Source organism: Tachypleus tridentatus, chromosome 7 (genome assembly GCF_004210375.1).
Source record: "Tachypleus tridentatus isolate NWPU-2018 chromosome 7, ASM421037v1, whole genome shotgun sequence".
Taxonomy (NCBI): domain Eukaryota; kingdom Metazoa; phylum Arthropoda; class Merostomata; order Xiphosura; family Limulidae; genus Tachypleus; species Tachypleus tridentatus.
This window is the reverse complement of record NC_134831.1, coordinates 129,574,552-129,589,046: the sequence shown is the minus strand read 5'-3', so window position 1 is coordinate 129,589,046 and position 14,495 is coordinate 129,574,552. Positions and strand designations below refer to the sequence as shown.

The window sequence follows — 14,495 nt, the reverse complement described above, 5'->3', positions numbered from 1 at the left end:
TTAATCTTAAAAAAGTTTTTGTACAATAAGTTTTTAAACATTGGTAATTTCATCACTTAAAAACAAATAAAATAAAAGAACCATGTTAACTAACAAAAATCCACAAAACACTCACAATTAAGTAATTATCTTTATTGCAACAGTACTTCTTCAAATACAAGATCTCTAGAATTATACAAACAACTTGTAATTGTAGATGTTGAAATTGTGTAAGTCCACTTATATATAGGCCATACTTTACAGAACTTTAACTAATGTTAGGGTTAAGATTGATAAAGAGATGTATTAACACCATAGGTTGAAACCTTTGCATGTTTTTGATTGACACCTAAACTGTATCAGCACAATCATATTTTTGTAGTATCTTTGTAAAACAACACTGTATTGTAATAGCTGGATTTCGGTTTTAAGTGTTGTGGGTATCTTCTGAAAACTTAACAAAAAGCATTTGAGATATTGGTTGCTGTTGGTCAAAATTGCATTAATTAATTAACAACTTATATTTCAGAATTTGATTATTCATTAGTATGGAACAACCAGAGAACACTGTAGAGTGTAAAGTAAAGTTAACCATAATCTGTTAAGCTGTATGTTATGTTTATAGATAGAGGAACCAATCAAAAGAGGACGGGATACACCTAGTGAGCAATCACCAAGGGCTGGAGCCAAGAAACCTAAACAAACTCGACGACGACGTCAGACCAAAATGGTAAGAGGAAGTGTAGTTCTTTAATAACCTAGCAGAAGTATTTTTGAATAAAGTTAATATCGAATATGAACTACTAGCTAAATAATAATACTCAAAATAATAATGCAGGGAAAGACTAAATGCAAAGTATTAACTTAGCAAATTGAAAAATTATATCAGTTATATGGGTCCATAACCAAAATGGGTAATACTTCATTGGGTTTTGTGTAGCATAAGGTTAAACTTTTACTTTGCAAAGTTGGGATCAATCATATTTTTTAGGTATATATATTGTAATGTGAAAGTTTGTTGAGAATTGTACTCATTATAGTTTTACAACATTTTTAATTACACATTCCATGTTACATTACTTAACTGACTTTTTCTTTTTCTGTAGCAAACTGCCTCCATGCGAACAGGTATTAATTATGCTGACCCGGCTATGTACTCTCAGGGTCCTCCACAAACTTGGTATGGCCAGCAACCAACTCCCTATTACTCTCCTCAGCAAACACTGACACCGAGTGAGTGTGTACTTGTTATTTGTTGTGTAATATGTATAGTAACTGACCAGTCTCTGGTTTGGATTTGTGTGCTCTTTTTCTTCACACGCCCCTCTCTCTTTCTAATTGTTTTGTGTAAAATTCAAGTGGTTGTGAAGAAAATATGGTGTCAATTTATTTTTTCTTGTAGCTGGAGGACCTAGATTTGAACGCCCCCTTTCGCAGTCTAAGGCAGCTCTCAGCACAATGTTGCGGGCTCGACATCCCGGAGCACAGTTCATGCCTAATCCTGGACCTAATTCTCAGCATCAGACGGGACCACCTGGTCATCCTGGGGCAGGTGGTCCTATGGTAGGGCATCCTGGTCCATACCAGAACATGGACATAATGCAGAAGAGGGCCATGATGGTGAGACAACAGATTCGGTCTCAAGGAATGCCTGTAAGCCAGATACTGTTTTAATATTCCTCTTCAAATACTTTATTATTTTTTCAGTTTAATTATGTAGCCTTGTAGTAATATTAATAACTAACAACTTGTAACTTTATATCGTTCTGTAGAAGTACCAAAAAGTATACTGAATATTACAGGGTAATTTTAGATCATGTGGTAGTACTTTCTCTTTTATGCATTGAAGTTCAGCTTTGTGTGTAATTTCATTGTTTTACATATCTAACCTGTTGATTTGCATAAGAGATCATTGTCTCTGTACTCACATTTTGTTTGAAATCTTTTTTTTTCTTCCACAATCAAACATCTTACGTGAGTCCAAGTAAGGCCATGCCTTCATATTGTAACAAAGTGTACGAGTCTGTGATGTTCTGTAACCTCCTTCATCTATTACTGTGTGTCGGTCCTTATAACAGGCATCATATTACATAATTAACACAATGTTTCAGGCTACATAAAGAATTTTATGTGTAAGTTCAAATGCCTTTCTAATTGAGAACATTGTATTAGTCAGTATTTTATTCATGTTTATTGTTTTCACTGAACATCACCGTTTCCTGTGATGTGTTACATATCTTATACTAATAACATTTATTGCTTTTTATTAGATATATCCCAGTGTGGTAGAATGGTTTTGTTGTAATAGTAATCATACAGTTATTTCTTTTTTACTGGATGTTCCTAGATATGGTAATGTGATTTTGGTTCTTGCAGTAATAATGTATTTAATTTTGTTTTTTTCTGGATGTTGCTCTACATGGCAGAATGATTTGGTTCTAGTAGTAAGTACATATTTAAATTTCTTTTTAATGAATTATCTTACTTTTAATAATTGTGATTTTTGTTCTTATAATAATAACATATTTAGTTTTCTTTTTCTTGATCTTTCCTTGTATGGTAGAATGTTTTGGTTCTGGTAGTAAGGACATATTGAGATTTCTTTTCATTGGATGTGATTTAATTCTTACGGTAATTATATAACGAAGCTTTGTGTCTTTTGAGTGTTTTTACATCTAATAGTGGGTGTTCATTTAGGAATTTTTTTTTTTTGTTATTTGTCTTGTTAATGATATTAAATTGTTCAATAACTTTTGTTTTTACTCAGTGTTCTTTTTACCAGGAAGTGTATATTTTGTTTATAGATGTTATATACGTAGGTGTCTTTTTATGTATGTTATTTTATTCCATGAACTGTGTTTTCAATCGTATAGAAATTCTCCAATTACCTTTTTTTGTCGTATAATTTTTTTACATGTGTATTTCCATAATTAATGAGTATTATTGTAGCTGTTGTTATGGATTGCTGTTTGTGCTAATTGTATATTGTTTTTGTTCTTCAAAAAAGTACTTTATCTTCATAATGTAATATTGATTGTTACTGTAGGTGTTGTTATAATTTCCTATAATTATTTGTTATAACAAATTTATTTTCTGCAGACAAACCAGGGAGCCATGTATCCTCCAAGTATGCAACCTACATCAGGCCAGACAGCCCCTCTTCACCACTTACCTCCACAAGGTAAGAAAACCTGTGTAGTATCTGGTATATTGGTTGTATGTTTGTTTGACAAAATACCTATGAAACCACTGTATATGTATTAACTTTAATGTATAACACTTATTCTTGTATATAATACCAGATTTTAAATTTGGTTTGAAATACACAATTTTTAATAGCACTTTTTATTTTTCTGTTACTTAATATAGTAAAGTTGTCTTTCCTGTTAGTAAGTGACTTACTGGTAGAAAATGGACAAAAATAACAGATGTAGTTACTATGTAGTTGATATATCATACGAGTCTGAATATTTAATAAGTGAATCAGTTATTTTAAAAGTTAATTTATGGGAAGGAATTACAACAGAGCCAATTGCACAAGTATATAAATCTGGTCTGGGTATTTTTTTGTTGGAAACCTTTTATGTATTTTTTCTAAATATTAAAGATGTATGTTAGGGCCTGTGGAAATTTAAAGAAAGTAACATAATGAATAGTACAGTGGATACCTACAGTGCTGTGCAAAAGGAAAAAATAGATTTCAGGTTACTTTCTGAGACCAACAAAAGGAAAATCACAGTTAAAACAATTTGATTAATCTTCATATTAAGTTCAATAGAAATTCAGTGGAAGTTCAGCAAACATATGATATTTTGTTTGCTTTGATAACTGCAGGCAGTCTTTCAGGTATTGTACAACATATTTGACAAAGTGTCCTTTGGGATGTTAAACAAATGTCTCTGAAACACAGTCACAAAGTTTCTTTGGAAGTGACATTTGATTTGTCAAGTCTGTTAAATATCAAAGCTGCTCAGTTGAGTTGAGATTGTGGAAACCATTGCATCATTTGAATGACTCCAACAGCTTCTTACTTAGATAATTAATTTCTGCATAGATTGGTTGAGTGCTTGAGGTCATTATCTTCTTGGTATAGAATCCTTTACTAATAATATGCAAACCATAAAGTATACCATGACAGATTAGTATCTGATTGTACTTGCACTGGTCCATTATTCCATCTATTTTGCAAATATTTCCTTTTGCTTCAACACAAAAGTACCACAAACCACCAAACTGTTTCATCTGTGTTTCATGATAGGTGCTATGCATTGAGATACCTTTAACCTTTCTTCCACTGGACATACAACATACACTTTGAACCAAGTTTTTCAAACTTGGACTCGTACATCCATAACACCATCACAAACAGTTCAGTTTTTATACTTTTTAACAAATTTTAGTTTCTTGACAATATTTGGAGTTTGAATGTGTTACACAACAAAATGTTCCATTTCTGTTAAGTCTTCTTCATACTGTAGATCTGGATATTTTTCTGTAATTTGGTACATGGTTGTTTATATCATGCTTGAGACCCGTAGCAGTCTTTCTTTTGTTCCAAATGGTACATAAACAAAGATACTCAACATCAGTATCATTGAGTTTAGGTGATTTACCTCTTGCTTTTCTATTTTCAGACTTGCTTGTCTCAGTCTTACAATCTAGGTTGCACTTGACGGTGTTTGAGAAGCATTTCAAGTCTGTAGCAATTTGTTGGATAGTCAACCAGTATCACGTAAAGCTTTCATGCCAACTGTCTGCTACTAACAATTCTCTATGTTGTGACATGACAGGAAAGTTTAATATACAGTGTGAAACATTTTTACCAAGGTGTATTTATGGAGTGGTATTAAATTGATTGTTCTAGCATATACCAGTACCATGTGCTAGCTCTTGCTATATAGTTAAGACACTGCATGACAGTTATTTAAGACTCTACCTTTGGTCATTATGTTCACTCAAACAGAAACCTTATGACGTGCCCTTGATACAAGTATGTGACAATTCTACAGAATTATTAAATATTCTTATCCTGTCTCATTCGGTTGTCTACAGGGATCAATGTAACATTACTATAGTGTTAAAATTTACATTCTGTAATGACGTGGAAGAATTAGTCCCGTAAGATAGAAATAATAACAAATTATACTTTTGTCCTAGCATTATTAACACAGTACCGTATTACATATTAGTACTTTTGGTAAGATTACTATGAATTCTACAAAGACTTAAACACATAAATTCATTATTTGACAGTAATGTAGGCACAGCAAATTACAATGTGATAATGTTCATCATCTTCATAGCTTCTGTGAGTTGGAATAGTGTTTTCTTTTCCTGCCTGTCACACACCTCCAAAAAACTGCTTTCCATACTTGAGTGAAATTTAAACATGTCAAAAAAATCAAGTGTTAGTTATTGTTTCAAGATTAACTTGTACGTACATTTAAAAGACGGAGAAAACACTCAGAAGCACTTGAAATTGAGCTTCATAAATAAACTAATTCCCGTAGTCTCCAGATCAGATAGGCGGGTTATCAATGTTTGAATGTGCAGGCTCTTACTTTAGAAGATACATTTCCACCTGCACATACTAAAAGGGCTGCATGCTTAATTTGAGAGAATGTGCTAATGAATTGTTGTTGCTAGTAGAAGCTTAATTTGGTCCTTGTAGCTATAGTAACAATTTTTTTCTTTGTTACCCAACTGCTATCTTTAACATACTTAACAATAATCAAGTGTTTTGGTGTTTATATGCATGAATGTTGTTATCATGGTTTTAGTGTTAATTAGCAGTTCAAAGCAGTTTTCTTGTTTAACTGTACAATATGCATCTGGAAAGCAGGGAAGTATTGTAACTATGCAAATTGTTAGAGACTGGCTTCTGTGTGAAACAATAACCAGAAACTAAAGTAACATACACATGATTTTGGTCTGGCAGTTGTCACTCAGTTTTCAATCACACAAGAAAAAGTTTTAACAATTGAACAGCTAGTATATTCCAGTTAATCTGTTTTATGGCCGAACTGATTGGTGGGTAACTTACTAGTGGAAGTGAGTTGTAAATTGTTATAGAATTTTTTCTGAATAAACAAAACACTTAAAATGTAACTGAAATAATTGTTTCACTTAAGAAACCATGTTTATCTTTCAATAATTGTTAAACTTAGTCCTTGGTACAAGAGAACTCAGCTGATGAGACAGTACATTCAAACCTGCATGAGTAAAAATGTAAGAACTTTTACGTTGAATTTAATAGATATGTTCACAACAAGCTGATTTTTATTTCTGGTGTGTGTAGGTGACTTGCATTGATCAGAAATTAAGTATTATGCTGTGAAAGGAATTCCACATTATTAAACATAAGTGATATATGCCAGACAGTGATGCTGTTGGTAACTCTTATGAATTTTATTTGTCGTATGATATATGAATCTGCAAAAAAAAGTCTTCCTTATTCAACATCTGAAATAGAACATTCTTACGTGTTAGGTATGAATCAAGGATATGGTAGCTACAATGGTACTCCCATACAGCAAACTGCTGGAATGATGGAAAGTAGAACAGGGACAATGATGCAGTCTAGCTACAGTCAGTCGTATGGGACACCTCAGGGTGGAACTGCGATGATGGGACCAGGACCTCTGAGAAGCCAGCAAGGCCAGTACATGCAAGGTGGAAGGTCAGTAAACTCATGTATAATAAATACTGTATTTTTTGATGTATAAGACGCACCCCTATTTTTGAGGCTATCTTCAGGGAAAAAAATATTTTTCACAGTTATCATTTATTTATCTGTTCAACATCAATGTAATCTTTTATTATTCTTTAGAATATTTCAAAAGTACTAGGAGCATAAAAGTTTTTACCTTTGGTGTATAGAATGCAGGGGGGGTTGAGACCCCCTTTGGGGATGGGGGGTGGGAGTGTCTTGTATACCAAAAAATATGGTAATAATAATAATTGCTTTCAATGTTAAAAAATAAACTTTATTAAACTGGTAATTAAGGTAAAAAGTAGAAAAAGAATAATCGATCATAATATGGTAAGTCATAAGAAAATGTACTGAAGAAGATTGGTTAATTTTCAGAAAGTAGTGAGTCTGCTTAGTAAGGTTTTATGAAATGTGGTAAATCAAGTTGGTGAGTCATAAAAATGTGACAAATCAACCTTGGGAATCATTTAAAGTTTATGAATCAGCTTTTTGAGACATAGTGCTTTGTGGCCATGGGTGCATTATAAGAGTAATGGTCAAATCCCACTATTCAGTTAAAGTAGCCTCAGAGCTGGTGTCATGTGTTTTGACAAGCTGCTTTCCTTGTAGTCTGTCTGTTCAACACTTGGGACAGTTAGATCAGAAAACCCTTTTGTAGCTTTGTTAAATGTCAAAAACAGAAAACAAGGTAAGAAAATGTATACCATTAAAATTAGTGTTTCAAGCTAAATCAACCAGTTAGCCCTGTGAGTGATAGAGAATGTTAGTGAAAATTTATATGCATTTAAATGCAATATTCATGAACTAAATTTCAGGTTTTAATAAAATATACTGAATAATAATAGTAACAAAAGAATATTTTCATTTCTCTAGAAAGTTGTTATTAAATTTCTCTTGTAAGTGCATTGGGTTTAATATTGATTAGATTGTTTTAATATTAATGAAGTTCTCTCACTGTTTCAGGCCTCAGTACCCAATGACCCAAGCAGGGCTACAGCCTCCAAATGTGACTGCTGGACAGATGGGTTCTGTATCACAGATGGTTCAAGGTGGAACTCCAAACTATGGAGCTGCAGCTGCCAATCCAGGGAACATGACAGGGATGGGGGGTGGACCCCAAATGCAGCACATGTTGTTGGCCATGCAGAAACAACAGTCTCAGCCAGCTAACCTAGTAGCTCAGTTACAAAGACAAGGACCTCAGCAACATCATCCTGGCCCTTACCACCAGCCTGGACCTTATTAATGTAATAAAAGTAATACCTTGTGACCTGCAACCAGCTACAAATTTCACTTACAATGCCCAACTTGTTATAGTTGTCCTAAACTACTCATAATGAACGAAGGCACCAGCATTGTTATCATGTGCCATCTATGTGTGTGTATATCCGAAACGTTATAAACTAATGTGTGACTTTTCAAACAAGATTATTAAAGGGCATAGACCTATCATTCGTAAGTGTTAAAGAGTGCTGTAATTGTTGTGTTGGACTTTACCACCAATCTAGAGCTTACTGGTACATTAAAGAAGTACTTTCAAAGGTATCATGGGTATTACCACCAGCCTTTAAATTTACTGATGTTTCTATATGTGCACACTGCCATATCTGCTGTAGCCTTTATTGTTGTGAACTTTACTTGGATAATAATGTGTTGAAATACTGACATACACCTGAACTGTACTACCAAATACAGATTTTGATGATGTATTTTTATAATGTTTGTCAAAGTCTCCATTACCTCTTCTGTGAATAATTGTGTTTACAGGAATTGTATTACAGTTTTGTTATCTGTACTATTTTTATTTGTATCTACGGGAATCTTTATCCAGTTTTGCTAGCCTCGATTCCTCTGTTATTGTGTGTGAAGAAAGTTTATCAGTTCCTCTACCCCCACTGTCTTTCTTTCATTTGTATATTTAATATGTCTAGCAAAACTTTGTTGATCCCATAATATCACTCATCCTTTGACGCTTCTTGTATCATCCAATATTTCATTGTTTTTAGTCTACAGAATCATTAAATTTTCCTGATTTTATTGTTGCACTTTATAGTGAGAGGTTTCCTGTATGTAATTTTTTCTTTACTGTAAAAATGGTAACAATTTCCATTTGTATTTATTTTCTGTTTTTATGCTTACAGGAATAATATAAATGCTTCTTTGTAACTGTTCTGATAAAAGAAATTTTCTTAGTTTTTTGTTGTGACAGAAATGTTATTACAATACCCTTGGTTTGTACTGTCTTTAATGCTCACTTATAGAAGAATCTTATAAATCACTTTTCATTGTCCTTGACTGTCCTTCAGTTTTGTACGTTTATTTTAACAATTTTCTTGTTCATTATTGTTGTTCAAGAAACTTGAATCACAAGTTGTTGTTTTTTTGTGTTGTCCACAGAAAAATTTGGTCTCATTTTCTTTTTCTCTACTCATTATTTTTGTTAAGTAGACCATAATTTTTGTGACAGTTCTGACCTTTATTTGTTGCAAAAAATTTGTTAGTTTTTATGACTTCCATGTCATGACATGCATGATTTTTAATGACAGTTACCATGGATGTTACTAACCTTTACTGATGTAATTTCAGAAAACTCAACTACTTTGGACCTTACTAAAGCATTTACTGGTATCTGGGTACCGTTACTAGGGACCTTACTAATGCATCTGTATACAGATATCTAGGACCATACTGATGCTATACATGCACAAGAAGCGTGGCACATCTGTATTGGGTTCCTACTGATGTGCATGTTTACACTAACTCTGGAATTCTTATCACTGTATGTATGTATGTATGTGTGTGTGTGTGTGTGTGTGTGTGTGTATATATATATATATATATAGCTATAAATATATGTGTATAGATAGATATATAAAATTTGTATATAAACTGTAAATATATTCATTAGGTGATATCCCTTTAAGAAATCATGAGTTGTATCTCTGTTTAATGTATACCTAAAAACATATGATGTTTATCTGAATTGTGTCTTGAGTAAAGTGAATAGAATACTGCTTTTCTCTATGAAATTGCCTTCTCAAGTGTAAGGTGTTTGTGATTTAAGATTTGAGTTTTGGACTGTGTACAATAAGCATGTAAATTTGAAGATTGAAATGGTTTATAAGTGAATGACTTTATTTTATTTTGAAGTGTAAGGAACTGAATGATTTGTGGGTGATGGAGTTTACAAATTGAAGTATGAACTATCGAATTAGTTGTGAGTAGATTTAAAGTTGAACGATTTATGGGGTGGTGGATATTACTACGGGACTATTTTTTTCTTTACAAAAAGGCCAGTTTAACAAATGTATTTATAAAAAACAACAACAACAGTTTGTTTAAAATTAACTGTTTAATCTCTTTGGTCACAGTTAGAACTGATGAACAAGTAACTTGGTGGACAAGATGGTTCAAGTTAAATGTGATATTTGTATATCACTATAAGTTACAAAAACAAAATTATCTTAGCTCCAAAACACCTTAGAAATGCATTTTATATGTCTTTGTACTCTATTGGAAAAGTGAAAATTTCAGTTATCAGAATGTTATAGAAGAGAAAAAAATGAAAAAATAACATGAAAAAAAAAAAGACTAATTAATTAATTTAATTAATGTCAGTATTATACACGAATCGGCCAGCTTTACGACACGTTTGAGCTGTGTTGTGTTGCTGCATTCCAACAGGTTTGAAACTTAATATTCCACCACATTCTGTATGGTGGGTGCTGTAACTTAGTCTTGGGTGTAGAGCCCAGTTTTAGGAAAATTTGAACTAGTTGGTAGAATTGATGTTAATTTCATGACAAAAGTTACTGTGAAATATCTCTCAAGAAGGAAATAAATGTAATAGAAACTATTTATTTACTATAAATGAAGGAAAAATTAAAAAAAAAGAAATGTTTGTGTGCTTTATTAATGAACTTTTATACAGCTGGAAACTGTACATCTTAGTGATTGAAGTCCCTAACTAAACCATGAACAAAATCTTTTTACCACAGAAAAACAGGAGGTTCTTACACTTACGTTAAAAGTCAAACTCAGCAAAAACGTTGTTTCACTTTGATATAAAAACAAACTCAATAGACACAGATAAAAGTTTAGTGAACAATCTGTAACAGTAAATCGGACTTGTGACATCAACAAAAGCAGTTCTGCTTTAGCCCTTTAATGTTGTGGAACTCTTAGGCTGTTGCATATGAAATGTTGGATTTTAAAAGAAAATGTTAAAACAAGTGCATCTTGTTGTTTAATTTATTTAATCAGTATTAGCTCCTTCAGACTCAGTACGCCTCTGCCAACAAGTTGTAGGTTTATGAATACCATCTTTAAAAAATTCGACGTCCTTTGATGCAATCAAGTCTTCAAAGGCACTTTCAAATGACCTTTGGTTTTGCATTGCACACTTTGTTTTTTGATTTATAAAAATGACCAAGTGTTTAAAAAGTTACAATCTGTAGAGGGAAGATATGGTGGATGTGGTATAGTTTCCAACTGAAGTGTGTTTAGTTTTTAGACAGTAGCGTGAGACATCAGGTGAGCATTGTCTTGAAGCAGTATGGACTTACTGGGATGGACTGTTGTTGCATGTTTTTGATATATAATTTCAAGTTCACAACAGTATTTCTCTTCAGTGATTATTTCTCCTGGGTTTAAGAATGAACACACCTGCTGACAACCATCACAAGCTTCTTATGGTGAACAGCTGATTTTGGTAGTTCTTCATAGTCAAGACACTGTCCAAATCATTGTCGATCGTCGTAAAGAATCAATTTTTTATGACAGGTGACAATTTTATGGAGAAAAGGGTTGGTTTTTGTTGCGACTGAGGAGTGGAGAACAACTTTCAACTCGTCTTGTTTGATGATTTTCAGTCAATTCGTGAGGTGCCCATTTGTCCAGATTTTTCACCTTACCAATTGTTTCAAGATGGCAGGATGCTGTTGAATAATGAACATTAAGTTTGTCAGCAAGTTCTCTTACTGTTTAGTTGCTATCTGATTCAAGACCTTCATTTCTTCCTCATTAATGGCTGTCTGATGGGTGGGTCAGAGGCTCATTTTCAAGGCTTGGGTTACCAGAGGGAATGCTGTTAAACCTACGCTGTACTGTACGTTATACTATCACCAAATGCATGATTGATATCACGAGCTGCTGTTGCCACATTGTGATCAAGCTTGAACTCGTATAGGAAAATGAACCGAATATCAATTTTATCCATGGTTACAAAAATCAATATAGGTATGATTTAGTTTCTGAAACAATAAAAATAAAATGAACCAGACAGTATACTGTGTTATTCTGACAAACATACGATTATGCTTCGTTTTTAAGCCACTAAAAATCGTGTTTCAAATTTGCACGTGAAAATTCGACATTTTGTACGCAAACAGGCTGGTATATTAAAATTCCAAGATCTACTAGGGCTTTCTAAAATGTCACGTCACACACAATAGGACATTCATTATTAATTAAATAGGTAAGCTTGATTAATACTGTTATAACAAAATATGTACATTCAGTGAGTATGATTACAAGGAATACAAAAAAATATGTACATTCAGTGAGTATGATTACAAGGAATACAAAAAAATGTGTACATTCAGTGAGTATGATTACAAGGAATACAAAAAAAATGTGTACATTCAGTGAGTACAATTACAAGGAATGCAAAAAAATATGTACATTCAGTGAGTATGGTTACAAGGAAATATATCTAGTAAGTATTGTTACAACAAAATATGTACATTCAGTGAGTATGGTTACAAGGAAATATATCTAGTAAGTATTGTTACAGCAAAATATGTACATTCAGTGAGTATGGTTACAAGGAAATATATCTAGTAAGTATTGTTACAATAAAATATGTACATTCAGTATGGGAACAAGGAAATATATCTAGTAAGTATTGTTACAATGAAATATGTACATTCAGTGAGTATGGTTACAAGGAAATATATCTAGTAAGTATTGTTACAACAAAATATGTACATTCAGTGAGTATGGTTACAAGGAAATATATCTAGTAAGTATTGTTACAACAAAATATGTACATTCAGTATGGGAACAAGGAAATATATCTAGTAAGTATTGTTACAACAAAATATGTACATTCAGTGAGTATGGTTACAAGGAAATATATCTAGTAAGTATTGTTACAACAAAATATGTACATTCAGTGAGTATGGTATTGTTACAAGTACATTCAGTGAACAAGGAAATATATCTAGTAAGTATTGTTACAACAAAATATATCAGTGAGTATGGGAACAAGGAAATATATCTAGTAAGTATTGTTACAACAAAATATGTACATTCAGTGAGTATGGTTACAAGGAAATATATCTAGTAAGTATTGTTACAACAAAATATGTACATTCAGTGAGTATGGTTACAAGGAAATATATCTAGTAAGTATTGTTACAACAAAATATGTACATTCAGTGAGTATGGTTACAAGGAAATATATCTAGTAAGTATTGTTACAACAAAATATGTACATTCAGTATGGGAACAAGGAAATATATCTAGTAAGTATTGTTACAACAAAATATGTACATTCAGTGAGTATGGGAACAAGGAAATATATCTAGTAAGTATTGTTACAACAAAATATGTACATTCAGTGAGTATGGTTACAAGGAAATATATCTAGTAAGTATTGTTACAACAAAATATGTACATTCAGTATGGGAACAAGGAAATATATCTAGTAAGTATTGTTACAGCAAAATATGTACATTCAGTGAGTATGGTTACAAGGAAATATATCTAGTAAGTATTGTTACAATGAAATATGTACATTCAGTGAGTATGGTTACAAGGAAATATATCTAGTAAGTATTGTTACAACAAAATATGTACATTCAGTACATATATCAGTAAGTATTCTAGTAAGTTTGTTACAACAAAATATGTACATTCAGTGAAACAAGGAAATATATCTAGTAAGTATTGTTACAACAAAATATGTACATTCAGTGATATGGAACAAGGAAATATATCTAGTAAGTATTGTTACAACAAAATATGTACATTCAGTGAGTATGGTTGCAAGGAAATATATATAGTAAGTATTGTTAAAACAAAATATTTACATTCAGTGAGTATGGGAACAAAATATGTACATTCAGTGAGTATGGGAATATATCTAGTAAGTATTGTTACAACAAAATATGTACATTCAGTGAGTATGGTTACAAGGAAATATATCTAGTAAGTATTGTTACAACAAAATATGTACATTCAGTGAGTATGGGAACAAGGAAATATATCTAGTAAGTATTGTTACAGCAAAATATGTACATTCAGTGAGTATGGTTACAAGGAAATATATCTAGTAAGTATTGTTACAACAAAATATGTACATTCAGTGAGTATGGGAACAAGGAAATATATCTAGTAAGTATTGTTACAACAAAATATGTACATTCAGTGAGTATGGTTACAAGGAAATATATCTAGTAAGTATTGTTACAACAAAATATGTACATTCAGTATGGGAACAAGGAAATATATCTAGTAAGTATTGTTACAACAAAATATGTACATTCAGTGAGTATGGTTACAAGGAAATATATCTAGTAAGTATTGTTACAACAAAATATGTACATTCAGTGATATGGGAACAAGGAAATATATCTAGTAAGTATTGTTACAACAAAATATGTACATTCAGTGAGTATGGTTTGTTACAAGGAAATATATCTAGTAAGTATTGTTACAACAAAATATGTACATTCAGTATGGGTTACAAGGAAATATATCTAGTAAGTATTGTTACAACAAAATATGTACATTCAGTGAG

The 14,495-nt window shown here is 32.1% G+C and overlaps 1 protein-coding gene across 5 annotated transcripts in view; it reads left to right on the top strand.

Moving 5' to 3' along the window:
- kto (mediator complex subunit kohtalo) overlaps positions 1-10,588 on the top strand; it is a 73,991-nt gene extending 63,403 nt beyond the window's left edge. For 3 of the 5 annotated variants that reach the window (XM_076513987.1, XM_076513985.1, XM_076513984.1), the window contains exons 35-41: positions 605-709; positions 1,086-1,212; positions 1,382-1,632; positions 2,406-2,423; positions 3,079-3,160; positions 6,469-6,658; positions 7,655-10,588. In XM_076513987.1, the coding sequence (XP_076370102.1) occupies positions 605-709; positions 1,086-1,212; positions 1,382-1,632; positions 2,406-2,423; positions 3,079-3,160; positions 6,469-6,658; positions 7,655-7,937 (1,056 nt within the window). In that variant the 3' untranslated portion in view covers positions 7,938-10,588. The remainder of the gene's footprint in view (positions 1-604; positions 710-1,085; positions 1,213-1,381; positions 1,633-2,405; positions 2,424-3,078; positions 3,161-6,468; positions 6,659-7,654) is intronic. The other 2 variants (XM_076513986.1, XM_076513988.1) reach the window with 2 other exon arrangements.
- Positions 10,589-14,495: the final 3,907 nt, after the last annotated feature.